Genomic DNA, 26,717 nt, shown 5'->3' on the forward strand with positions numbered 1-26,717 from the left:
ACACAGGACATCATCTCAGCGGAGCGGAGCAGGGGACACCCGTGTTGCCAGGCCGAGGGGCAGCAAACCACAATCAGTCCTGACTTATGATGGCTCAGCTTCAGGTTTTTCCGTTTTCCAATGGTGTGAGAGTGAGATGCTTTCGGTAGAAACCGAACTTCAGGCACCCATGCAACCATTCTATTCTTACTCTCAGTACAGTAGTTGATAAATTATATGAGATATGCAAAACCGCACTCTAATACAGGCTTTGCGTTGGATGACTTTGCCCAGCTGTAGGTTAGTGTAAGGGTTCTGAGCACTGTTGAACCCTACCCCAGGTCGGCTGGGCTAAGCTGTGATACTCCGGAGGTTGCTGTATTAAGTGCATTTTCTCTTCTTCTTCTTTTTTTTTGGGGGGGGGACAGGGTCTCGCTCTGTCACCCAAGCTGGAGTACAGTGGTGCGATCACAGCTCACTGCAGCCTCAACCTCCTGGGGTCAAGAGATCCTCCCACCTCAGCCTCCCATGTAGCTGGAAATACAGGCACATGCCCCTTATCTGGCTAATTTTTGTATTTTTTCTGAAGATGGGGTTTCACTGTGTTGCGCAGGCTGTTAAGTGCATTTTTAGCTTCCATTGGGTTTATTGAGATGTAACTCAATCACACATCCAGGGGCATCTGTCCCGTCAGCTTCTAAGAGCTGAGGTGGCCTCTGGCCAACAACCAGGGAGAGAACAATGGCCTTAGGAAACTAAACCCTGCCACCAACCATGCTCTAGATGAAAATGTGGCCCGGCCACCCAGAGTGCAGCCTGGTGGGACTTGAGGCCCTGAGCTGAGGACCCACCTGGGCTGTGCCCAGAGCCTGGACCCGCAGAAACTGCCAGATGGCAGATGGGCGTGGCTTCAAGCTTCTGAGTTTGTGTTGATTTGTTGCATGCAATAGAGAACAAACACTGTTTTCCTGTTCTCCCCTGCCAACGTTTGACCCAAGTCTGGCCACTGAGATTCTCAGAGGCGTTTGAACCAGAGGAACTCCATCTTGAATAGCAGCTGGGTAAACTGAGGCTGAGACCTGCTGGGCTGCATTCCCAGACGATGAAGGCATTCTAAGTCACAGGATGAGACAGGAGGTCGGCACAAGACAGAGGTCATAAAGACCTTGATGATAAAACAGGTTGCAGTAAAGAAGCCGGCCAAAACCCACTAAAACCAAGATGGCAGCAAGAGTGACCGTTGGTCGTCCTCACTGCCACACTCCCACCGGTGCCAGGACAGTTTACAAATGCCATGGCAATGTCAGGAAGTTGCCCTATATGGTCTAAACAGGGGAGGCGTGAGTCATCCACCCCTTGTTTGGCATATCACCAAGAAATAACCATAAAAATGGGCAACCAGCAGCCCTCGCGGTGCTCTGTCTACAGAGTAGCCGTTCTTTATTCTTTCACTTTCTTAATAAACTTGCTTTCACTTTACGGACTCGCACTGAATTCTTTCTTGCGACAGATCCAAGAACCCTCTCTTGGGGTCTGGCTTGGGACCCCTTTCACGTACCAAGATGGGAGGGAGAGACCAGCAGTCAATGTCTTCTGGAAAAAGTGGTTTCCTCCTTCTAAGAAGAGAACACTGGGAACCACTGCCCCCTCCAGCCTCTGAGGCCACCCAGGTCGCGTGGGGAGCCCAGATCCACTGCGGCGATTCCCACCCACCTCCGGACGACGCGGCACACAGGCAGGCAGGGCCAGACACTCACACGGAGGAGGAGAGCCGTGCCCGCCCTGACATGCCACGCCGGACATCAGCAGTGGCTCTGGAATCTGACACCGGACACCTCATCAAATGCACTGAAGAGCTACACAGCAGGACTTGCCACCCTGAGTGTCCCTGAGACGGATCCTTCCAGCCCAGGTGCTGCAGGTTTCACACAGGTTTCAGCCAGGAGCTGCGGAAAAGCCGATTGGCTGTAACCCTGGAGGAGGGGGGGCGTCCACTCAGGATCTTCCATTGGCCATGCAGTGATCTACTCTAGAAAATTATTTATGAAAATAACTCAGAGGCCGGGCGCGGGGGCTCATGCCTGTAAACCCAGCACTGCAGGAGGCGGAGGTGGGCAGATTACCTGAGGTCAGGAGTTCCCGACCAACCTGGCCAACATGGTTAAACCCTGTCTCTACTAAAACTACAAAAAAATTAGCTTGTCATGGTGGTGGGCACCTGTAATCCCAGCTACTCAAGAGGGTGAGGTAGGAGGATCGCTTGAACCTGGGAGGCAGAAGTTGCAGTGAGCTGAGAGCACCATTCATTGCATTCCAGCCTGGGCGAGAAGAGCAAAACTCTGTTTAAAAAAAAAGAAAAAGAAAAAAGAAAAGAATTCACTGGGCATTACAGAGGGCAGACGCTAAAAACTCAAAGCAAAGCCAAGTACGGAAATTCCATCTCTCAGGAGAGTTAAAAAACACAAGCCTCACCTCTGTTCCCGATCAGCGGTGGAAGATGCAAACGCCTTCCGGGGCCCAGCAGGTGGAGTGGGAGGTGAACACAGCCACCGTGGTCAATACAGGCCTGTGCTGGTTGCCGCATTTCTTTCTTTTCTTTTTTTTTTTTTCCCCAAGAGAGGTCTAAATTCTGGATATTTATGTAAAAGTGTTCCATGTTAAATATCAACAAGTAATTCAATATTGTAAGAATACAGCAAACTAAACAAAACACATGTGCAGACCAGACCTAGGTCCAGGGCCACAGGTGTGCCAACCCTAGCTCAGGTAATGCACTTGTGATGTTAAAAAATAATAATAATAATAATGCAAAAGAGCATAGTTTTGTCTTTAGAGGGTAATTACTCAGTTAGTAGATGACCGTCCTCAGAGCTTCTTCCTTTCTGAGGAGTCTGGGGCTGCTGGTGGAGCATTTCTCATTGAATCCTTTTGACCTGCTCCATCTCCCTGAGGTTTCACCAAGATCCAGAGGACAAGAAGTCGTGCCCTTTTGTTTTGTTTGTTTTTGCTTTTTTGAGATGGAGTCTCTCTGTCGCCCAGGCTGGAGTGCAGTGGCACAATCTCGGCTCACTGCAACCTCTGCCTCCGGGGGTCAAGCGATTCACCTGCCTCAGCCTCCCAAGTAGCTGAGATTACAGGCTTGTGCCACCACGCCCGACTAATTTTTGTATTTTTAGTAGAGATAGGGTTTTGCCATGTTGGCCAGGCTGGTCTTGAACTCCTGGCCTCAAGTGATCCACCTGCATTGACCTCCCAAAGTGCTGGGATTACAGGCATGAGCCACTGCGCCCAGCCAGTACCCGTTTTATAAAATGAATATTAGAACCCCATTACAATCCTTCTCATGATGATGTCACCTCAAAGCCACAGAACAAAAGGGGAAAAAACTCCACGAGAAGCAAAAGCCTTGAGCAGGACGCATGCTGGGGCTGGCAGATTTAAAATGTTATGGTTTTAAAGAGCATTACATTCTGACAACCTTCAGCAAGTGATACATACTTATTTTTCCAAGATGAGCTACAGTCAATCACAGGAAAACTCTGAATTTCAGGCTTGGTGTGTTAAATTAAACAGCCCCGAAGCTCCTCTCCCGCTGCTTCAAATACGACAGCTTATTGATGGGAGACGTTGACAGGGAAGTGTCTCAAGACTGGCACAGGCTGCCGTCGTTAAAGATCTCGGGTGTTCCTCAGGCTTTTCTGGTTGCAGCCTTTGAGTTAATTAAGGCTTCGACGGTGGCTTTGCTTCTCAAACCTTGCTGTAAGACTCCCTAACGGAGCTTGTAAAACACACACGCCCTCAGCCCCCAAGATACTGATGGGGTGGGTGGACGGTGGGGTGCAGGAAAGTGCATTTGCTAACAGTGCCCAACGGCGCCCCCAGGGGGTTGTGGGAAGCCTGACAGGTCTAAGGCAGCCTGCCGTGCCTGCCTCGTTTTCCACAAATTTGGTCGTAGGACAGATTTCCTGTGTTCGAAACTGCAAGTTGTGAGGCTCCTCCTTCAAGACCTCAATGCCTAGAAGAGGAACAGGCACCTGACTGTGGTACTTTTCTAGTACACGACACCATCCCTGTGGTCACATTTTACGGCACTATCCAAACTGTCACCGCTGACAACCCTGTCTCAAAAGAAAAAAAAACAAAAACAAAACAAAACAAAAAACAGCTATGGGAATCTTCTGCATATGGAGACTGAGCAAGGCAACAGGGTAGGGTCGGAAATAACCTCTCGGTCAATGAGCCCTGTGCATAGCAACTGCTCGAGACAGAGCCAGAGGACAAGGTGGTAGGGTGGGGACTCTGACCCCTACTCACGATGCTTGACCCCTCTGCCCCCAGTCACGATGCTTGAGTCTGATGTCCATTCCAAGACTGACCCCCGTGAATCTGCCAGTGGGCCCTGTGCATGCACACTGAGCCAGGGAGGCTCCGTGCTCAGGCCCTTTGCCGGGACAATGCCTGAGCGTGTATCTAACAGGTCACCCACAGACATGGTGGGTGCTCAGAAGTGACGGTGCGTGGGAGTCTGTAGCATGCGGAAGGAGGGTTGCAGGTGCAGGTGCAGGTGCAGGTGCAGGTGCAGGTGCAGGTGCAGGTGCAGGTGCAGGTGCAGGTGCAGGTGGGGACACTAAACAAAGGAGAGCCAGCAGGTGAGAACGCTAATTCCTTTCCGGTTCATTTCGCTGCTAGTGGAGGGGAGGACAGCCTCAATGAGGGGCAAATGCTTCTTTCTTCAACACTTCTTTAGCACAGAGAGAGCCAGCCTCTGGCCAAGAACCTCCAGTGGAGGTCGGGATCCAGCCAGAAATTAACAACAGCAGCCAACCACATACACGGAATGAGGCTTCAGAATTCAGGACCTGGGGGATTTTAGTAATTCGGCTACTATAGCCTTCTATTACGTATCATCTCCAGTGAGGTCTAAGGCCATGCCCGTCAACAACAGATCCATGTTTCTTAACCAAAATGTATGATAGTCCCATGACGCAGGACAAACAAAGCCCTAGGTAACTTCACATCAGTTCAGAAAGGAGTTATGGCACCAAACTCACTAAAAAGAGTGGTCTTATGGGTGGTGAGACAGTAAAACTCTTCTTTCCCTTCTGGTATTTGCACACCAGAGGTCGATTGTGCTGGTCAAAGGACAGCTGTTATTTGAGAAGGGAAAACAGTGCATAGACCTGGGTAACTAACAGCAGGGTCATTGACCACGGGAGAACTTGTATTTTATTCCTGCCATTCCCAGGGCTCTGTGGCTCATGAAATACATGGTGCAGGGTTAGTGTGGCTCAAAGGCATTGCTGTGGCTGAGGTAGGAGGGAGCAAGAGCCCTCGTCCTCTGTAAGCCGGGTAGGTCCGTAGACGTCCGTGTGAACAAGGACTCCGGCCATCAGTCAGGTACCTGCTAGTAAAAATGTACAGAGCTGGCGGGTGGGCCCCAATCGCAGTTTTTTCAAGCACATGTTTTCGAAGCGCTTTTTGAATTCTGAAATTGCAGAAAAGGAACTAGGAATTTGGACTATTCCTATGTGCCCTCTCCCCCTCCACACACACAGATCAAGAGATGGGAGCCCAGGTCACCCAGGAATCTGCCTGAGGTTAACATCACTGAGTGGCCACATCACTGAGTGGCAGAAAAAGCAGCTAGACCCAGACCGTCCCCCTCCAAGCACCACCCTCCGCACCCCTCCTCCCCACACACACACACAGACAGGGGAAACCTGGGAGCCACCGATGAAGCTAAGAAAACTACCTCAGGAATATTTTCTGTGCTTCTCATTCGCTCACTTTCCAGATGATGGGCCGAGCAGAACACTAGCCATTTCAACATACAACTGGCTGGCTGAAAGGTGCTTCTGCTGCTCTGGTGTGCTTTAGGGGTTGGTGGGGAGAAGATGGGCATCTTGAAGGAAAGAAGAAGGTGAGAGGCAGGGAAGGGAGGGAAGAGGGGGCCCAGGAGACTTTCTCCTGGGCTCGTGTGATGGCTTAGTGGGTTACAGCAGGAGGAAGCTGGAGGGAAAGATCAGCCCATTAAAGTGTGGCAGTAAATCTGCCATTCATTCTGGTTATGCCTGGGGGAGAGGAAAGAAACACAAGCAGGCTGGGGTGGTGGCTCACGCTTGTCATCCCAACACGGTGGGAGGCCGAGGTGGGCAGGTCACTTGAGGTCAGGAGTTTGAGACCAGCCTGGCCAACACGGTGAAACCCCATCTCTATCAAAAATACAAAAAAAAAAAAAAAAAAAAAAAAAAGTTAGCCAGGTGTGGTGGCACATGCCTATAATCCCAGCTACTGGGGAGGCTGAGGCAGGAGAACTGCTTGAACCCAGGAGGCAGAGGTTACAATGAACCAAGATCGTGCCACTGGACTCCAGCCTGGGTGACACAGTGAGACTCTGGGAAGGAAGGAAGGAAGGAAGGAAGGAAGGAAGGAAGGAAGGAAGGAAGGAAGGAAGGAAGGAAGGAAGGAAGGAAGGAGGGAGGGAGGGAGGGAGGGAGGGAGGGAGGGAGGGAGGGAAAGAAGGAAGGAAGGAAGGAAGGAGGGAAGGAAGGAAGGAGGGAGGGAGGGAAGGAAGGAAGGAAGGAAGGAAGGAAGGAAGGAAGGAAGGAAGGAAGAAAGGAAGGAAGGAAGGAAGGAAAGCAATGGCAGAGTTGGGCGAGGGGTGGGGGTTTTGGGGGATGCTCAGGCCACATTGAATTCTTGCCAGGGCTCCTGAGTGGCACACCTGGGTGATACTGCCATGGCTCACAAACCTGCAATTGGGGCCCACCCGCCAGCTCAGTCCATTTATACTAGCAGGTACCTGCTGATGGCCGGATTCCTTGATGACACGGACATCCATGGACCCACTCAGTTTACAGAGGGCAAGCACTCTTGCTCCCTCCTACCTCGGCCAGAGCAATGCCCTCAGGCCACACTAACCCTGCATCATGCATTTCAGGAGCCGTGGAGCCCCGGGAATGGCAGGAATAAAACATGGGTTCTCTGGTGGTCAGTCACCCTGCTGTTATTTATCTAGGACTTGCACTGTTTTCCCTTCTCAAATAACAGCTCTCCTTTGACCAGCACAGTCAGCCTCTGGTGTGCAAATGCCAGAAGGGAAAGGAGAATTTTACTGTCTCACCACCCTTAAGAAACCAAGAACCAGGATGGACTCGCCATGCATTTCTCTGCCCGACAGTGGCGACAGCTGAGCCCGCATAGCTTCTGGCACATGCCAGGCAACCGAGAGGCTGCAGAACTCCCTGGGCAGAGGGGCCTTTCGCAGAAAGGATACATCACGCCTGCATAAGTCCTGACAAGAACATTCTGGGAAAATAGGAGGCTGTCTCCAAATTGTAAGTTATGGGTATTTTTAATTTGTACGTTTTCAATTTTTCTATAAAGTGTTCATATAACATAAAACTTACTTTTAATTAAAAAGATCAGATTCCACTTATCCTAATACAGACAGTAGTATAATGGTTAAGAACACAGAAAGACATACCCTGACGCCATTATTATGCACTGCATGTCTGTCAAAATATGAACCTCCAAAATACATATACCTACTATGGACCCACAAAAATTAAAACCTACATTTAAAAAACACAGAAAGATGGGCCAGGCACAGTGGCTCACGCCTGTAATCCTGGTACTTTGGGAGGCTGAGGCGGGTGGATTGCGACGTCAGGAGTTCAAGACCAGCCAGCCTGGCCAACACAGTGAAACCCCATCTCTACTAAAAATACAAAAATTATCCAGGTGTGGTGGCACGAGCCTGTAATCCTAGCTACTGGAGAGGCGGAGGCAGGAGAATCGCTTGAACCCAGGAGGCAGAGGTTGCAGTGAGCCGAGATTGTACAACTGCACTCCAGCCAATTTTGAGACTCCGTCTCAAAAAAAAACCAAAAACCAGAAAAGACAAATACTTCATAATTTTACCTATAGGCAGATTCTTAAAAATTCAACCTCATAGAAACAGAGTGGGAGGGTGGTTACCAGGGGCTGGGGGGCTGCAGGAGAGGAAATGAGGAGATATTGGTCAATGGTTCCAAAGTTTCAGTTAGAGGGTCACATTCTGAAAACCTATGGGGCAGCCTGGTGACTCTAGTGTACTTGAAAGTTGCTAAGTGAGTGGATCTTAAATATTCTCATTACAACAAAAAAGTATGTGTGGGGATGGAAATGTTTATTAGCTCGATTTAATCATTGCACAATTGATGCACCTAGCAAAACACTAAGTGGTATACCATACATGTCGACAATCTTTAAATTTGTCAATCAACCTTAACAAAGCTGAAAAGCACAGTATGAAGCTCAGTGGCACCTTTTACCAGCTTCTGGGCCTTGAGGAAGTTAACTCCTCTGTGCCTGGTTTGCTCGTCTAGGAAATGGGGCTGGTAAGAGCTCATTTGTCATTGTGCAGGTTAAACAAGATAATCCACGCATAACATTTGTATCTGTAGAGCAAGCACTCAACAGATGCTAGCCATCTTCCTTATGACGGGTCTTGTTTTCTGTCTTTTTTTTCTCCCAGAACACGTTAGCCTCAGTCTTTGGGGATGAAAGGAGGAGCACCCAGTCATACGGTTGCTCCCCCGTTCTTCCCAGGCCACAATTCCCAGCCTCCCTCGCAGCGGGGGTGATGTGACCAGGTTGCAGCCAAGGGAGCATGAGCGGAGAGGGGCATGTGCTCCCTCCAGCCCAGGTCACACATACCTCCCATGGTGGACCCTGTCTTCTCTCTCCCCAGCAGCTACATACACACGGAGCTGCAGCCAGGTCACGGAAGGAGCCAGGGCTCTGAGTGACCACACGGGCAGTGGTCACAGACCAAACAACCAGCTCTGGCCTCCAGGAGAGCAAGAAATAAGGTCTCCCAATGCTGCCCTCCTGAGGTGATGGGGTCCATTAGAGCAGCTGCCACTTCCTGTTGGCATGCTGGTCATCTCATGGCTTTGCTCCGAATGCAGCCCAGTTCCACTGCAGTCCAAGGTCCCCAAGGTACAGCTTGCTCATTCAGACACGTGGTAGCGACACTCTACAGAGATTCAGGGAACACCAGAGACCATGCTCCTGTATAAAGTGCAAACAACGGATTCTCCTGGCAAAACTCAAAGGAAAGTTGAGCTCACTAATGAGGAATGATGAGGGCAGTGGTGCACAGGAAGGGAGAGAGGAGGGGAGGGAGGGAGAGAAGAAGGGAGGGAGAAAGGAAGGGAGGAAGAGAGAGAGGGAGAAAGGGAGAGAGGAAGGGACAGAGGGCGGGATGGAGGGAGAAAGGGAGTAAAGAAGGGAGGAAGGGAGGGAATTAGGGAGGGAGGGAGAGAGGAAAGGAGGGAAGAAGGGAGGGAGAAATGGAGGAAGGAGGCAAGGGAGGAAGGGAGGGAGGTAGATAGGGAGGGAGGGAGAAAGAGGAAGGGAGAGTAGGAGAGAGGGAAGGAGAGAGTTAGGGAGGGAGGGAAGTTGAGAGGGAGGGAGGGAGGAGGAGGGGAAGAAGGAAGTCAGGAGGGAGGAAGGGAGAAAGGAAGGAAGGAGGGAGAGAAAGCAAAGAAAATGGGAGCAAAGAACAGATGAAGAAAAGGAGGGAAGAAGAAAGGAGGGAGATGAAGGAAGGAAAAAGGGAGGGAGAGAGGAAGGGAGGGCAAAAGAAAGACAATTTCTGAGCCAAAGGGATTTACATGGGATCTAAGCACCCAGGCAGAAGGCAATCCTGTCGTTTTGCCGCGTGGCACTCAGCACCAGTACCTGTGATTGGCATGAAACTGTCAGAGACTACTTGCTAGGCATGGGGATAAAATCTGACAGGTGCCAATGATTGGGCGGGATGACTGCTGTCATCTGCGACTTTGAAAAGAAAAAGTAAAGAGAGCAGTTAAGTACAACTGTGTGGCGTGCTGCATCGCTCACTATCAGATGAAAATAGCGAAATATGCCCTCTGGAAGGGTTGCCCCTTGTACGCTGGGGGCATAATCATCCCTTCCAGTACTCACTGAGCATCTAGTCCACACCAGGGTCCCTGCGAGGGAGAGCTGATGAGTAAACATGCCTGATTGCTGTCCTCGGGAAGCTTCCAGGCTGGGGACTGGGGTTCATAGATGGCGAAGAGTGCAGTGTATTCAGACACACGTGCAGGGACAGAGAAAACCCAAGTGGGAACCCCAGTAACACTGGGTGGCCAAGAAAAGTCCTTTCAGGGTGATTTCAACCAAGAAACAATTGAGGAGGCGCCCGCCGCGGGCGCAGCTCGGTTAGAGACCGAGGGTGAGCAGAACTCAGGTAGTGGACAGAGAAGCCTGGAACGAGGAGGGGGCAGCGCGGGCCGTGCAAGGCCTCAGAAGCCGGGGAAGAAGTGGCATTTTCTTCTAGGTCCAATGGGGAAGTCACCAGAGGGCCCTCAGCTGCAGGATAGAAGCGGACTTTCACTTGGTGCCTGTGGCTGCGGGGAGGGAGTGGGCGGGCTGGAAGGAGGAGGCTGCTGGAACAGCCCGGGCAGGAGCCCACAGCGCCTCGGTCGGGAGTGCAGTGGAGATGGGGTCCAGCTGCGTTTGGAGACAGAGCTCGGGAGAAGTGGGACAGATGGGAAGCAGGGCTCAGGGAAGAGAGCGCGGCGGGCTTGGGAGCCCCAGACCCAGGACGGTGTGCCCGGCCGCTTATGCACGCACCTGCAACAAGCAGGGGCTGAGGCTCCAGGCAGGCGTCCCCCTGCGGCGTTATCCCTAAGGCTGCAGCCCACGGGGGTCCTCCACAGGACCCTGGCCCGGCTTCTACCAGTGCCAACAAGTCACCATCCTCCTCCTTCTGAATTCCAGGATACCCCAGAAACGGCCTTCGGAGTTGATTCCTACAGCAGTGTTGTTTTGATGCGAGGCAAGCACACCGCCTACCAGGGACTGCATTTGTCAGTGCTGACACAGATCACCAGGAGGCCTCCAGGAAGCGCACACAGGCAGAGGCAGAGGCAGGGGGAGGGGAGGGTCTCTCCATGCCTGGCCCCTCAACTATTCACAGTTCCCAGCTGGAGCCTGCGGGCTCACACTCCTGGCAGGTGCCCAGCAGGCTTTGCACAGCAACAGGTGCACCCACGCGAAGGCCCAGGAGATGGCGGAAAGCAAGTGTCAGGATGACGCAGAGATGCCTCCTCCTGTTCTCAGAAGTGGGGACTGAGCTCACAGAGGGAAGGAAGCTCTTCTCTCTCTCTGTATTTTCAGAGAATTCCAGACGCGATGCAAGCAGGATGCTCCCTGCTTGGTCAGGAGTGAGGCGGCCAGGAGGAGCCCCGAGGGCCTCCGCACCTTGGTGACAGCCCAGCATCAGTGTCTGAGCAGTGAGCCCCACCTCGTGGCTCACCCGCGTCCTGGTCCTGCTCGCTGCGCCGCAGCTCTGTGCACACTCAGCTTGGTGCACACCCAGCTCGGTGCATACCTGCCGCAGGGGCTGCGCAGTCAGCCAGGGGCTTTCCTTCCCACCTCATGCTGCATCCAGGGGCATCTACACCCAGGGTGGGGCTCAGAAATGGTCCCTTCTGCCACGAACACAGACAGAATCAGGGTGAGAACAACTTTAGAAAACAGGTGGAAAACAGGAGAGAAGGGGAGGGAGAGAGACAGGAAGAGAGACAGAGAGACAGAGAGCAAGAGAGAGAGCTAGAGACTGAGATAGAGGTAGAAACAGAGACAGAGGAACAGACAACGAGACAGAAACAGAGACTGAAGGGGAGGAAGGCTACAGAAACAGAGACAGAGACAGATAAGGAGATGATGAGACAGAGGGAGAGGGAGAGAAAAAGGGAGGCACAGCAGGAAAGGGGAGGCACAGTGAGGAGGGGGTGCCAGGGCAGCAGCAGGGAAGGGAGAGAGCAGGGCCATTTGTGCTCCCGGCCTGAGCTCAGGCTCTGCAGTCAGACCCAGTTCTCACCCAGCTCCTCAACCCTCCCAACTGGCCCGAGGCAAGGGACCCACCGTCTCTAGCTCACTGGAGAATCTGTGTCCCTAACAATACACCAGCCTGGGCACCCAATCACAGCCCCCACACAGGCTGTCCCTACGCTGCTCCAGTGAGGTTTACATCTGTTGTCCTAGTATTACTATTATTATTATTATTATTATTTGAGACGATGTCTCGAACTGTCACCCAGGCGGGAGTGCAGTGGCATGATCTTGGCTCACTGCAACCTCCACCCTCTGGGTTCAAGTGATTCTCATGCCTCAGCCTCCTGAGTAGCTAGGATTACAGGCACCTGCCACCCTGCTCAGCTAATTTGTTGTATTTTTAGTAGAGACAGGGTTTTGCCATGTTGGCCTCGAACTCCTGACCTCAAGTGATCCACCTGCCTTGGCCTCCCAAAGTGCTGGGATGACAGTCGTGAGCCACTGTGCCCAGCCTGGTGTGCTTGTATTATTATTATTCCACTCTCAGATGCTTCCCAATATCGCACAATAAGCAATCAGGTCACACTACTTCCAAATCCACGTAAGTTTTGCATTAACCTCCAATTTAGTTCACACACGCTTTGCCCCACGTTTCCTCTAGGCTTAACTGGAAATCCAGTCAACGCAGCAGGGTCTCCATCTCGGATTTCATGCTGAGTACCTACTGTGTGCTGTCACTGGCTGGTGCTTACACATCCTGGATGCGTTTAATTTCCAAGAATTATAGACGTTATGTTAAAACATTTTTTAAAAATAAGAGAGAACTGATATTTTACGTAATGTTGGCCAGTCGCCTCCCCAAATCCATAAGTAGAACGCGACTGTAAGTGAGCGTGAGACAGGAATTACTCCCTGGGTTCGCAGTGCCCTGCACTGGGCGGAATCCTGCTGTGGGCTGGTCTCCGCAATTAAATATTAGTGCTTTCCATACTCCACGGCTTCCCCTAGTGCGCAGCACCGCAAGCCGTGAATGCGGTGGACTATTCTCCGTTTTTGTCCCAGGGGAAGAAAGAGGCAATGGTGCATGTGCCCTCCCTCAGCTATTCCCCAAAAAGAGGTCATTATCTCCACTCTCCCGAAGAAGCACCGAGCAGAGGACAGGAGAAGCGTCCAGGATCACTCAGCTCCCAAGTGCAAAACTTGAGATCTCAGCCCAGCCCTGCCTGAATGAAAGTTTGGAGGCTGATGTTTTCCCTAGGGCCTCACATTTCCCAAACGTTAAACTGTTGACTGACTATTAAAGCCATTAGTGTTTGAAGAAAAATAAGCTATCTTTAGTGGAAATGCCAGTCACATAGAACACTACAGCCAGAGCCCGACCCAGAATACCCACTGGACAAATGCTAGCTCTGGTCATCGTCATTATTCCAGAACTTACGTTTTTCTGTGCACCATTCAAACAGAACCTCCCAGCAAAATAGGTTTGAGCTACACTTTAAAAGTCTGACCCTGGGAGAGTGTATAGATTCACAGTTTCTATTAAATGTCAAATGGATTTTAATTTCGAAGCTATAAAACAGAGCAATAAAATATCTAGGAAAATAGCTCAATACTTTTCTACTTCTTAAAAGGAGAAATAACAGGATTGTGGTGGTAATGAAAAATCAATCTTTAGTAGGTCTGGAAAGCTTTGCTTAAATTGAAGTTTTCCAGGGGTGAGGTATATAAAAATAGAGATTATTCTGTTCCTACCAGGGTTGAATATGCTTAATCATCATTTTTTTAAATGGTTTTTTATTCAGTTTGGTAGGCTGTCCTCATAAGCTCCCTAAGGCAAACTTCCCTCCAGATTCCCATCATCTTTGCGCCAACAGCTGCTACCCCCACCCCAGGACCCTGCGCTTAGCACTCACCTGTCAACACACATTCAGTGCCAGGCGCTGCCCGGGTGTTGGGGCTGCGTGCGGAAGAGCACAAAACCCCCAGGTGAGGCCTCGCTTCCCCATTTTTACAGTTGGGGAAATTGCTCTCCTGGATCTAACAGTCTGAGGGATTTGGGGAGGAGGGTGTGGGGAGCAAGCCAGGACGGAAACAAGAAAATAAGATGGGGAAGGGTGGTGAAAAGAGGCTGCGGACTCAAGTTACCCGTGAGGAGCAGAGATGCCCACGTGGCCGCAGAGCAGCAAAGGCAGAGTGGTAGGCAGCGGTTAGCTCAGGGACAGCTTGGTGGCCATCAGAAAAAGTCTGGCCTTTCTTCCAAGTGCAGCCGGCCACCCCTGGGGCTTTTCAGGCAGGGGTGCTGGCTGGTCTGCATGCCCTCTCAGCTCAGCCCTGGCTCCCAGGAGCACTCTGCTGTCTCCTCCTCTCCAGTTGCACCAGGGACTCCTACTCCCAGCCCCTCATTGGATAGAGAAAGATGCAGTGGTTGCAGGGGAAACAAACAAGGTTTTCTCCAACAAGACCCTATGAATCCCCTTGAATGATCTTCCATCATCTCAAATGTGATGCATTAATTACCTGAAACAGTCCTCTTTCTGGAGGTCCCACCTCCGCCACTGTGAACACATTCTTTCCTCCTCCGCAGCCAGCTGCATTGGCACCACTGAAAACTCTTGCCCTGCCTTCTTCCTAGAGCTAGTTCTCTTTCTCTTTATTTCTGAGACAGGGTTTTGCTCTGTTACCCAGGCTGGAGTGCAGTGGCAAGATCTAGGCTCACAGCAACTTCCATCACCCAGGTTAAAGCGATCCTCCCACCTCAGCCTCCCCAGTAGCTGGGACTACAGGCATGAGCCACCACATCTGGCCAATTTATTTCTCTCTCTCTCTCTCTCTCTCTCTCTTTCTCTCTCTCTTTCTTTCTTTCTTTCTAGCAGAGACAGAACTTTCCCATGTTGCCCAGGCTGTTCTTGAACTCCTGAGCTCAAGCAATGTGCTTGCCTGAGCCTCCCAAAATGCTGGGATTACAGGCGTGAGCCACTGCGCCCGCCTCTGGGACTAGTCTTCTGTTGCTGCATAACAAATAGCCACAAACTTGGGACTTAAAATGACACCCATGTATTGTCTCATGGTTTCTGCAGGTCAAAATTCAGGCACAGACATGGCAGAGCTGACTTTTCAGCTCAGTGTCCCATGAGCCTGAGATCAAGGTGTGGGCTGGGCTGGGCTCCTGTCTGGAGCTTAGAGTCTTCCTTGAAGCTCACAAAGTTGTCGGCAGAATTCAGTTTCTGTGGTTGTAGGACCCAGGCCATCTTTCTCCCACTGGCTGTCAATCAGGGGTCGCCCCCAGCTCCTAGAGGCTGCCCAAAGTTCCTTGCCATGTGGCTCCCTCCACAGGTCCCAGTCTCTCTGAATTCTTCTGTCCTTGGCCTCTAGATCTAAATTCAAAAGGCTCTGATGACAAGATCAGGCCCACACAGTTCATATCTTTGATTGATTCAAAGTCAACTGATTAGTTACCTTAATCACATCTGCAAAATCCCTCTTGCCACATAACCTACCACAACAGCCGAACACCAGGAGGCAGAGGCCACAGGGCATCTCAGAACTCTGCTCACCACACTCCCCTGTGCCTCATGCTCCTTACATCTGAGTTCCCTTTCACCTAGGCCATTCCTTCCCTAACACCTCCCACACTGCACTACGCCTAACTCTTCCAATGCATTGCACTCTCACACCCCTAAACTTTTGTCCAGGTGGCACCCGCTACTGTGAATGCCTTTCCCTGCCTAGGGAATCTCGTTCTTTGAGGCCCAGCTCAACATCCCTAGCAATCTCTTCACACTAATAACACAACATGCCAGGGTGACGAGGCTCCACGTCTGGCTCTGACACTTACTAGTTAATTGGGCTTCTCTATGCCTCAGTTCCCCCACCGGTCCAACGGTGATTATGAAGGTGTTGGCATCATAGCATCACTGTGACAGCTCATGGAGTCCATCCATGTAAAGCAGCGGGAACCATGTCCATCACGGGGTGAACATTTGACAAGGGGTCATATTGTGGGGTGAATGTTTGTGTCTCTGCAAATTCATACGCTGAACAGCTCACCCCCAAGGGGACGGCAGGAGGTGAGGTCTTTGGGAGGTGACTGGGTCATGAGGATGGAAAGACTGGTGTCTAACGTACTGTTTTGAGACAGGGTCTCACTCTGTCACCCAGGCTAGAGGACAGCCATGCCATTATGGCTCCCCTGTAGCCTCCACCTCTCAGGCTCAAGTGATCCTCCCATCCCAGCCTCTCGAGTAGCTGGGATTACAGGCATCTGCCACCACCCCCAGATAATATTTTACTTTTTTTGTAGAGACAGGGTTTCTCCATGGTGGCCAGGCTGGCCCCAAACTCCTGGGCTCAAGCAATCTGGCCTCCCAAAGTGCTGGGATTACAGGCATGAGCCAGCACAACTGGCCGAGATTAGTGTCCTTATAAAAGGGACCCCAGAGAACTGTCTCGGCCCTTCCACCATGTGAGGACACAGGGAGAAGACAGCTGTCTATCAGGTGCCCATCTTGGATTGCAGCCTCCAGGACTGTGAGAGATAAATGTTTGTTGCCTAAGTCCCCAGTCTATGGTGTTCTGTTACCACAGCCGGAACAGACGAAGACAGGTGTCACTCGTGATGGGCCGACAATGCAGAGGGCACGCTACCTGATGCTATGCTCTGCCATCTGCGCACCACCCACAGCCGACTGTGCATTCCTGAGGACTTGCACCCTTTCTGTTTCATTTCTTCACCTCCAGGACCTAGCTCAGTGCTGGGAATATAGTAAGAACTCCATAAAACTCTCTGCCTAACGTGCCTGTGCACGATAGGAGCCAACACACGTTAATTTTCACGTAGCGAGAGAAAAAAACACCTTTTTGCTTTTGTTTTGAGATGGAGTCTCACTCTCACCCAGGCTGGAGTGCAATGGTGCTCACTGCAACCTCCACCCCCCAGGCTCAAGCAATTCTCCTGCCTCAGCCTCCTGAGTAGCTGGGATTACAGGCACCCGCCACCACGCCCAGCTAATTCTTGCATTTTAGTGGAGACAGGGTTTCACCATGTTGCTCAGGCTAGTCTCAAACTCCTGACCTCAAGTGATCCACCCACCTCGGCCTCCCAAAGTGCTGGGATTATAGGTGTGAGCCACCGCACCTGGCCTCCCACTGTTGTTTTATCACATCAAGTCCTTCCTATTTTCTGGCCCGTACGACCCTGGAATCAACCCCACTCCACTCCCGAACCCACAGCAGGCCCTCCTGCGACAGCTGACACCTCTTCTGTCTGGAGTGAAGAGGACACTGATGGCCAGAGGCAGCCCTGACCAGACGTCACCTTTGATGTGTCCTCCTCGGGTAACCCCCTGTCGTTGGTGTGCACAGTGTACTCTGGCTGAGTTACATTTCTCATTTGTCAGTGGAAAAGGGGTATCCTTGATCCAGAGCAGAGCTCACAGGCTGGCAGTAAATCTCCGCACAAATGTGTAACTAGGTCCCTATCATGTCTAAAAGAATCATTTTGGCTGGGCACAGTGGCTCACACCTGTAATCCCAGCACCCTGGGAGGCCAAGGCGGGCAGATCATGAGATCAGGGTTCAAGACCAGCCTGGCCAATAAGGTAAAACCCTGTCTTTACTAAAAATACAAAACTTAGCGGGCATGGTGGCGCACACCTGTTGTCCCAGCTACTCGTGAGGCTGAGACAGAATAATCGCTTGAACCCCGGGAGGCCAAGGTTGCAGGGAGCCGAGATCACACCACCGCACTCCAGCCTGGGCTGGATGGAGAGAGACTCCATCTCAAAAAAAAAAAAAAAAAAAAAGGAATCATTTTAGAATTTGACTGAGTTGTCTACATTTATAAATTGGTAATACCCACATAAGAATCAGACTTTCAGCCGCTCTTCAACAGCAGCAAGGGCTACAGGTCTGACCCGAGGGTCCCTACGGTTGCACCTGACCAGGCCACTTCACCCCCTGCATACCTGTGTGCCCTCCAGACACCTAAGCTTGAACCTCCTGCCTGGCACAGGCCACGCTGTGTTCGACTCCCTCCACTCGTTCCTTGCCCACATCTGTTTGTCAGCAAGTCTTTCCCCAAAGACCTCACTGCTGCTGCCCAGGCTAATTGATGCACTGCTATAACCATTGCTGGTGTCTTAGTCCTGTTCCTTCTTAGACGAGATGTGAATATTCGTTCAAAGACTCTGGACATTGTGTCTGGACCCAGAGCTAGCCCTGCAGGTCTGCAACAGATAGCTAGGAGAACGTGTGACTGCCCCGATCCCACCATACAAGGCAGCTCACTCCACCCTCGAAGGCATGACGTGTGTGACCCCTCACTGGAGAGCATACACACGGGGCCGCCGTAGGACTCAAGTGCTGGGAAGGGAGGAGGGGGACGGGGCACACACACAAGGCCATCATAGGACACAAGTGTCAGCAAGGGTGGAGGGGGACAGAGTCCTGGTTACCAAAAAAACTGCCTGACCCACAGAATGTGTGTTATGGTTTCCAAAAAAAAGGTCACATTTCTTTTCCTTTTGTTGGTTTAGTTTTCATGATGGTTAATTTTATGTGTCAGTGTGCCTGGGCTGAGGGATGTCCAGATGGCTGGTGACGCCTTATTTCTGGGTGTGTGTGTGAGGCTGTTTCTAGAAGAGATTAGCATTTGAATCTGTGAACTTAAGAGGGAAGCTGCACCCTCAGCAATGCAGGCCAGCACCATCCAATCGGAATAGAATGAGAAGGCGGAGGAAGGGAAATCTTCCTGCTTCTTGAGCTGGGACATCCATCTTCTTCTGCCCAGAGACATGTGAGCTCCTGAGTCTCAGCCTTTCAGACTCCAAGAATGTATGATATTCATCTTTCTTTGCCTGCCTTATTCCACTTACTATAATTTCGTCCAGTTCCAGCCATGTTGCCATAAGTGACACAGCTCCTTCTTTTTGTGGCTGAATAGTACTCCACTGGGTATATGTGCCACATTTTCCTCATATATTCATCTGCTGATGGACACTTAGGTTGAGTCCATACCTTGGCTATTGTGAACAGTGCTTTGATAAACATAGAGGTGCAGGTGTGTCTTCCATATGCTGACCTCCTTCTTTTGGATTCACACCCCTGATTCTTGGGCCCTTTAGCCTCGTACTGAATCGTGCCACTGGCTTTCCTGCATCTCCAGCTTGCAGACAACAGATAATGGAACTTTCTGGCTTCCATAATCATGTCAGCCAATTGCTATAAGAAATCTCCTCACATATTTATATATATCTCCTACTGGTTCTGTTTCTCTGGGGAACCCTGACTAATACCATTTTATAAAAGATTCACAAAATGAAAAGAATAAGGAATGCCCATTAACAGTCACCCACATCCTTTACTGTATGTAAAATCAGTTTTCTGTTTTGAAAAATAGTTAACTGGGGTATTAAACGTATAGTCTAACATGTTGAACTTCATCTTTTTACACCGGCTTTCTTTACATTCTCAATTAGAAAATAAAAGTGAATGCAGAACTACTAACTGCACATTTAACACTGATTTGAATAGCAAGCATGGTAAAATATACTCCATATGTGTACATAACTAAGGCTGCCGCTCTGACATGGACATTCCTTCTTAAAAAATGGAATGCAGGTTCCAAAGCATATGGAAATCCTTATTTATTTATTTATTTATTTATTTATTTATTTATTTAAGTTTTGAGACACCCAGCTCTGTCACCCAGGCTGGAGTGCATTGGTGCAATCTCGGCACAATCTTGGCTCACTGCAACCTCCACCTCCTAGGTTCAAGTGATTCTCCTGCCTCAGCCTCCCGAGTAGCCAGGGTTACAGGCACCCGCTACCACACCTGGCTAATTTTCATATTTTTAGTAGAGACAGGGTTTTGCCATGTTTGCCAGGCTTGTCTCGAACTCCTAACCTCTGGCAATCCACCCACCTCAGCCTCCTAAAGTACCGGGATTACAGGCGTGAGCCATAGTGCCCGGCCTCATATTTAACATTAATCTTGCCAACACTGGCAACCCACTAGTGGTTCCTTTCATGTGAGTTTTTTAGTCCAGATTCATAGAACCATAGTCCCTGACTTATTTAAAATGCATATTGTTTTTAAAGCAACAGCTCCTACCCCGTGCTAGGTAAAACTGGAAGGAGACTGTAAAGAAAACCAAACTAAACCAGGTGCGACATCCATGTCTAGCGCACTCTTTCAACATGTGCTAAGAATCGCAGCCTCCCCCAACATAAAACCACAAGAGTTTGATTTTTTTTAACGTCTTTTGTGAAATTAACATGAAAGTGCTGGAATCAAAATAAGTCTGCAACTAGACTCCCTGAGTGCTGCAGAGTTGTGTCTGATGGCTCACAGGAAGCCGGTAACTCGCAGAAATGACCTGAATACATCGGAGGCACGATAGTGATTTGCAAACATTAAACGCAATATCTTACAAGAGGTTGTGTGAAATAGGAAGAGCCAAACTGCTTTCATTCTCCTGTTCAGCCTAATATATCCACTTATAAGGGATTGCTATTCAGACTTTCACTGATAAAGTTGGAGTGCTTTCTTTGGTCCTTTGAAATTGAGCTATAAAGTAAACAGACGTTGCCTTTTGGGAGACGGAAAAAAAAAAATCCAGAACACTTTGCCAGAGTGGAGATTAATATTCGCTGACCTGAAGCTTGGCTGGAGTTGATTTTGAGAGATATAGAGTATGGTAAAAAGCAATAAGCCTTTGTTTGGAGAATCAACAAGTAACTACTGAAAACTCTTCCTATCCGGATATTATTTGGGCTTTTAGATATTACTATCAAAAGAGAAGCCTTCAGTGCTACCTACGCCTTTTGTAGACAATAACAGACAAATGCCTGGGTCCCACCTTTGCTATTTCCTTCCCCTTCCCGGGATGGTCAGTGCATTCATTCAGGACTTGCTGATACCTCACGACTTGCAATCTCTATCTCCACCCCCCTGCCACCCCCCACCCCCCTGCCACCCCCCACCCCCCACTGCCCCATGAAGCTTTCATGTTGTTTGTGCTGGAATTTGTTTACAACTCTGTGAGAAGCAGGCAGTGAAAAGCATGACACGTCATCACACTACAGAAAGGGAGAGTGAACTTGAATTAAACATCTTCTGCAGGAAATCTTAAAAACTGAATATTCAAGTATTTGAGTTTTCAGTTTTGAAGCATAGCTTTCTGGATTTTGGAAGAGCATATGTGCTTTAATAAAGACGGTTAGTAGTAGAAGCTAATATTTTTTTAAGAAGCTAATTTTCGCTGAACGTGGTGCTCATGCCTATAATCCCAGTACTTCAGGAGGCCAAGCAGGTGGGTCACTTGAGGCCAGAAGTTTGAGACCAGCCTGGGCAAAAAGGCGAGATCCTGTCTCTACAAAAAATAAACAAAATTAGCCAGGTGTGGTGGCGCATGTCTGTAGTCCTAGCTACTTAGGAGGCTGAGGTGGGAGGATCACTTGAGCCCAGAAGGTCAAGGCTGTAGTAAGCCATGATCACACCACTGCACTGTGTCTGGGCTACACAGTGAGACCCTGTCTCAAAAAAAAAAAAAAAAAAAGATTTTTATTTACTAGGGATACGAAGTGACAATGCCTTCCTTTTTTTTTTTTGAGACAGAGTCTCACTCTGTTGCCCAGACACAGTGCAGTGGCGCGATCTTGGTCCACTGTAACCTCCCTCTCCCGGGTTCAAGTGATTATCCTGCCTCAGCCTCCGAGTAGCTGGAATTACAGGCATGCACCACACCCAGCATTTTTTTTTTTAAAACTTTTTAGTAGAGACAGGGTTTCACCATGTTGCCCAGGCTGGTCTCAAACTCGTGACCTCAAATGATCCTCCCACCTCAGCCTCCCAAAGTGCTGGGATTACAGGCGTGAGCCAGTGCACCACTGCACCCAGCCAACACCCCTTTTGATAACACTGGTGTTTAGTGAGCTCTGGGCATGTGTCGTGTGCACCGCTAAAGCTCTGCCATCAACGCATTCAGCGCATGTCACAACTCTAAGAGGCAGGTGTTACGATAAGCTTCACTTATCCGGAAGGCAAAGTGGGGCTTGGAGACTCGGCCAGGGTCACTCTCTGCAGGAGGCACTCTGGGTGTCGGATGCAGGCTAACCCTGGAGGACGAATCCCCAGAACCATCTGTGGCCCCCTACACTGGGCAATACCTTTCCGTGCTCCTGGGAGGTGATGGCACACGTGTGTACCCCAGAAGTCACCGGATAGCCAGCTAAATCAAGGGACAGGTACATGGCCCTTTCTTCTATTTCCCGATGTACACACATGTTCATGTATTTACGCAGGAACCCTGCATAGTTTGTGCATTTGTTTCAAGGAATGAAAAGTGATCACATAAGCTCTCGTCCTCTGAAAGCCAGCAGATGTTCCATAAATACAAGGTTGTATCTGAGACTACCCATTTCAGAAATCAGAAATCCAGACATCTCAGAGGTGACGTATCTTTCCCAGCTCTGGACAGCAACTTGGCAACAGAATCAAGAATGGAACTCAATGCTCCTGTTCCCTAGGCTTCTGCTAGTGGCACACCCAGGCAGCTGCCCAGGTGATAATAGAAGACAGCACGCTTTCTGCAGGGCTCCGGCTAGGACAGGAATACTGAGCGCTAACAGAAAGACTCTCTCCATTAAACACAGGAAAACTATTCAGACGAGGTGAGTGAATGGAGGGAAAGAACTTTTCTTTACCTGAGGATTGGAAAACAGTAGCCCTGTGACTTCATGCTTCACCACGGCAGCATTCCCGGGGATGTTCCTGGCCAGCACCGGAACTTCTAAATCCATCGCCTGGAGGAGACAGGAGGAAAGGGGGCAGAAGGCAGTCATTTCAAGAGCCTCTGCGGCAAGGTGGGGCGGAGTCACTTCTTGGGTTAACTGGACCTCTGGCACCTCACAAAAAATACGCCTTGCCAAAATGAGATCCCAATCTCAATAGCACGTTTGAAAATACATCTCAATTTTAATTACTTACTATGTTTGGAAGCTCTGAAACACTATATACTGTAATCGCTTGTCTGACATAATTATTGCAGTGTCACAAAGAAGCCCTTCTCTCTGAATGCTCATTCGATGCCTCTTCACCGACCACCTGGAGGATGTGTTTTTAATCACCATCGTCTCTTTCCCTGAGGGAGCCATTTCCTTCCAGCACAGGCAAGGGAGTATGAATGCCACAAAAACCAAACTCAGCTCTCTGGCATGCAGACAAAAGGAAAAGGGAAAGGATTTATCCTTCCGATGAGTCACGAAGCCGACTTTCCATTTCCGAAGGTCTGGAGATAGGCACCTGATACCCCACAGCCTGGCAGCAGCTAGCAGCTGGGCCACAAGACGACAGCCCGACAGCACAGCGTGCAGCCCTGGCCCCGCCTGCCCGGACAGGAGGCATTTTGCGAGTTCTCTTTCTACAGTGCTCAAAGCTCAGTGATGTCAGGTCGAAAGGAAACAGAAGCCAACTTCAAGGGGATCCCACTGACCACGGCAGGACAATTTTGCAACTTCAAAAAGAATGACTGTAACAGATGGTAACACACTAAATTTCAAAAATACCTGATTCCCTGGTGATGAGAGGGAAATGAAAGGAAAGAGGAGGAGGAGGAAGAGGAAAAGTAGGAGGAAGAAAAGGGAAGGCTCTTCTCTGCAGAAGAATCTGCGCGTATACTAAGTGTAGATAGAAGAGCAGAATTAGAAAATCATCACACTGTAACCCCCAGTGTAATAAGTGATTCAGGCAAGGATTGGGGATCAACAGTGGATCCCAGTGGATCCGGATCAAATCCGTTAAGTAAAAGGTCATCAGGAAACAGGATGGTCTCCGACTTACAATGATTCCACTTAAGATTTTCTGACTTCATGGTGCTGCAAAAGCAACACATGTTCAGTAAAAACCATATTTCAGCAACAATATAACCATTCTGTTTTTCACTTTCAGTACAGTATCCAATAATATCTTCCATAAGATATTCAACACTTTATTATAAAATAGTTTCATGTTAGACGATTTTGCCCAACTGTAGGCAAACGCAAGTCTTCTGAGCATATTTAAGGTCAGCTAGGCTGAGCTATGATACTTGGTAGTTTACGGGTATTTAACGCATTTTCAACTCACAGTATTTTCTTTTTTTTGAGACAGAGTCTCACTCTGTCGCCCAGGCTGAGTGCAGTGGCACGACCTCAGCTCACTGCAAGCTCCGCCTCCCGGGTTCACGCCATTCTCCTGCCTCAGCCTCCCGAGTAGCAGGGACTACAGGTGCCCGCCACCTCACCCGGCTAGTTTTTTGTACTTTTAGTAGAGACGGGGTTTCACTGTGTTAGCCAACTCACAGTATTTTCAACTTGTGATGGGTTTATTGGGAGGCAGCCCATCATAAGGTGAGGAGCATCTGTGTTCCCAAAACCCAAAGCACCACTCCACGGATGACTTATCAGTCACAGAGAAGAGGTAAGGCTTCACAGTGGAGCCATCTGTCACCAACAGCAGGAAGAGCTGACCGATGTGTCTCCCGTTTGACGTGGTGGGAAGCACACATCACCTGCGTGGAGTCCCAGCTGGAGGTGGGAGGTAAATCCAACCCCAAGGAATGCATCAGCCCAATCTATCTGTGTGTTCTCTAGGACAACTGACCAGGGCCCTTCAGAGGGTTCGACGTCATGGAGAGCTATGGGGAGCTGGGCTGGGGGACACTAAAGAGACACAAAGCCAAATGCAATGCATGAATGTTGTGTGGATCCTGCCTGGAAAAAAAAAAAAAATACAACACCGAGGGAATTACGCATGGAGTGCATATCCAGTGATGTAATTTGACTAACACTGAATTTTCTCAGGCGTGCTCATGTCTTCCCAGGTGCAGGAGAAGACACCTGTTCCTCAAAGTTTCAGAGAGAAATATTAGCTGTGCTGTGATCAACCACCATCTTTCAGATGATCTGGCAAAAGAAAGAGAGAGGAAGAGAGTGTATGTGTATGGAGAGAGACGGGGGAGAGGAAGAGGAAGCAGGAGGATGAACGTGGGTGAAGGGGTACACAGGTATTCGCTGCACCATTCTTTCAGTTATTCTATAGATTTTACACTTTTTTGAAGTAAACAAATGATAACATTTGTAAGGGAAGCTCTGAAGCTGATCGGCCTGGGTGTGAATCCTGGTTCCACTAGATACTGCTCGTACCATCTTGGGTCAACATCTCAACCTCCCCCAACTGTTTGACTGTTTCCCCTGAGGTAAAACAGAGATAAAAGTATCTCCTTCATAAGGGTAGTGGGGAAGATTAAATAACCTTTTTTGCGGGGGAAGGGGGCACAGGGTCTCACTCGGTTGCCCAGGCTGGAATGCCGTGGCTCAATCTCAGCTCACTGCAACAATCGCCTCCTGGGCTCAAGCAATCTTCCCACCTCAGCCTCTCTAGTAGCTGGGACTACAGGCACATGCCACCATCCTCAGCTAATGTTTTTAAAAAATTTTTGTAGTGATGGGGTCTTGCTATGTTTTCCACACTCATCTGAAACTTCTATGATCAAGCAATTCATCCACCTTGGCCTCCCAAACTGTTGGAATTACAGGTGTGAGCCACCGTGCTTGTCCAGATTAAATGGCTTAATACTACAGAATTTACATCTGTCTCTGGGCATTGTTATAACTGCAAATGAGACTATAGTAGCAGATGGGCTTCCTACCTGACTCAGTAAGTTTTATAGAGCATAGTGACCTGTCCTAGGTCTTGAGAATGCACTTCACAACCATAAATCCCAAGTGAAAAACAGGTGACCCTACAACCAGACATCGAGATAAAGTAAATTAAAATTATATTAAAGCTATATTAGGCCGGGTGCAGTGGCTCACGCCTGTAATCTCAGCACTTTGGGAGGCCAAGGTGGGCAAATCACCTGAAGTCAGGAGTTCAAGACCAGCCTGCTGAACATGGTAAAACCCCATCTCTACTAAAAAGACAAAAATTAGCCAGGCCTGGTGGCGTGTGCCTGCAATACCAGCTACTTGGGAGGCTGAGGCAGGAGAATCACTTGAACCTGGGAGGCAGAGGTTGCAGTGGGCCGAGATTGGCTATTGCACTTCAGCCTGGGCAACAAAAGTGAAACTTTGTCTCAAAATAAAAAAAGAAAGAAATTTCCCTTTTTAGCCTCCCCCTCCCCACCCCACACCCCCGCCCAGGGACCTCATTCTCACTTGATTACCTCTCTCTCCAAATACATTCCTATTCTGAGACGCCGGGGCGAGGACTTCAACACAGGCATTTGGGGAGGGGCCACCGTTCAGCCCACGCCACCATGGAGCCTCCCTGAGCACATCCCCACCGCCCACTGTCCCGTCTGCTGCCGCACTTCCCCCTCAGCGCGTCCTAAAGTTCTCTGTTCACTCTTCCCTTTGCCTGCTTCCCGCCCGTCTCCCAGCTCTTCTTTCAGTCCCTCACAAGGACACGGGCTCCACGATAACAAGGCCCTTTAGCGTCCGTCCGCTGCAGCGTCTCCAGAGCCTGGCAGACCCGGCACTCTACCCACTTCCGCTGAATGACAGAAGGCAGGAACATACGCATCCCATCTGACGGTGCACGGCGCAAGGGGAGACGCAGGGAAGGATTCCACACCGTGCAGGGCACGGCCCTGCCTGCAAGGAAAACCGCAGTTCAGCAGAAAAGGCGCCGTGCAACCCGCTCACGACGCTGTGAAATGAACAGAGGGCAAACAGACTTCAGTGGAATCTGAGGGTTGCACATTTACAGAAACCTAGTTCTGAAGTCACCTCTTGAGAAACCAACAAAAAGGGCCTTTAAGAAAGGAAACGTCTTAAGGAGAGAAGAACCCCTGGACAATGGCGACGGCGTGCAGCTGGGCCTGACAGGCGCGGAGACGGCCG

At 49.9% G+C, this 26,717-nt stretch overlaps 1 protein-coding gene across 7 annotated transcripts in view; it reads right to left on the bottom strand.

Annotated features, from left to right (window-relative positions):
- LOC105493276 (glycosyltransferase 1 domain containing 1) overlaps positions 1–26,717 on the bottom strand; it is a 124,402-nt gene that overhangs the window by 6,216 nt on the left and 91,469 nt on the right. For all 7 annotated transcript variants that reach the window (XR_011608663.1, XM_011760814.3, XM_071070800.1 and 4 more), the window contains one exon: positions 22,539–22,637. Coding sequence is in view for 6 of the 7 variants with exons in the window: in XM_011760814.3 (XP_011759116.2) it covers positions 22,539–22,637 (99 nt within the window). In the remaining variant the exon portion in view is untranslated. The remainder of the gene's footprint in view (positions 1–22,538; positions 22,638–26,717) is intronic.

The sequence above is a fragment of the Macaca nemestrina genome, chromosome 10 (genome assembly GCF_043159975.1).
Source record: "Macaca nemestrina isolate mMacNem1 chromosome 10, mMacNem.hap1, whole genome shotgun sequence".
NCBI classification, from domain to species: Eukaryota; Metazoa; Chordata; class Mammalia; order Primates; family Cercopithecidae; genus Macaca; species Macaca nemestrina.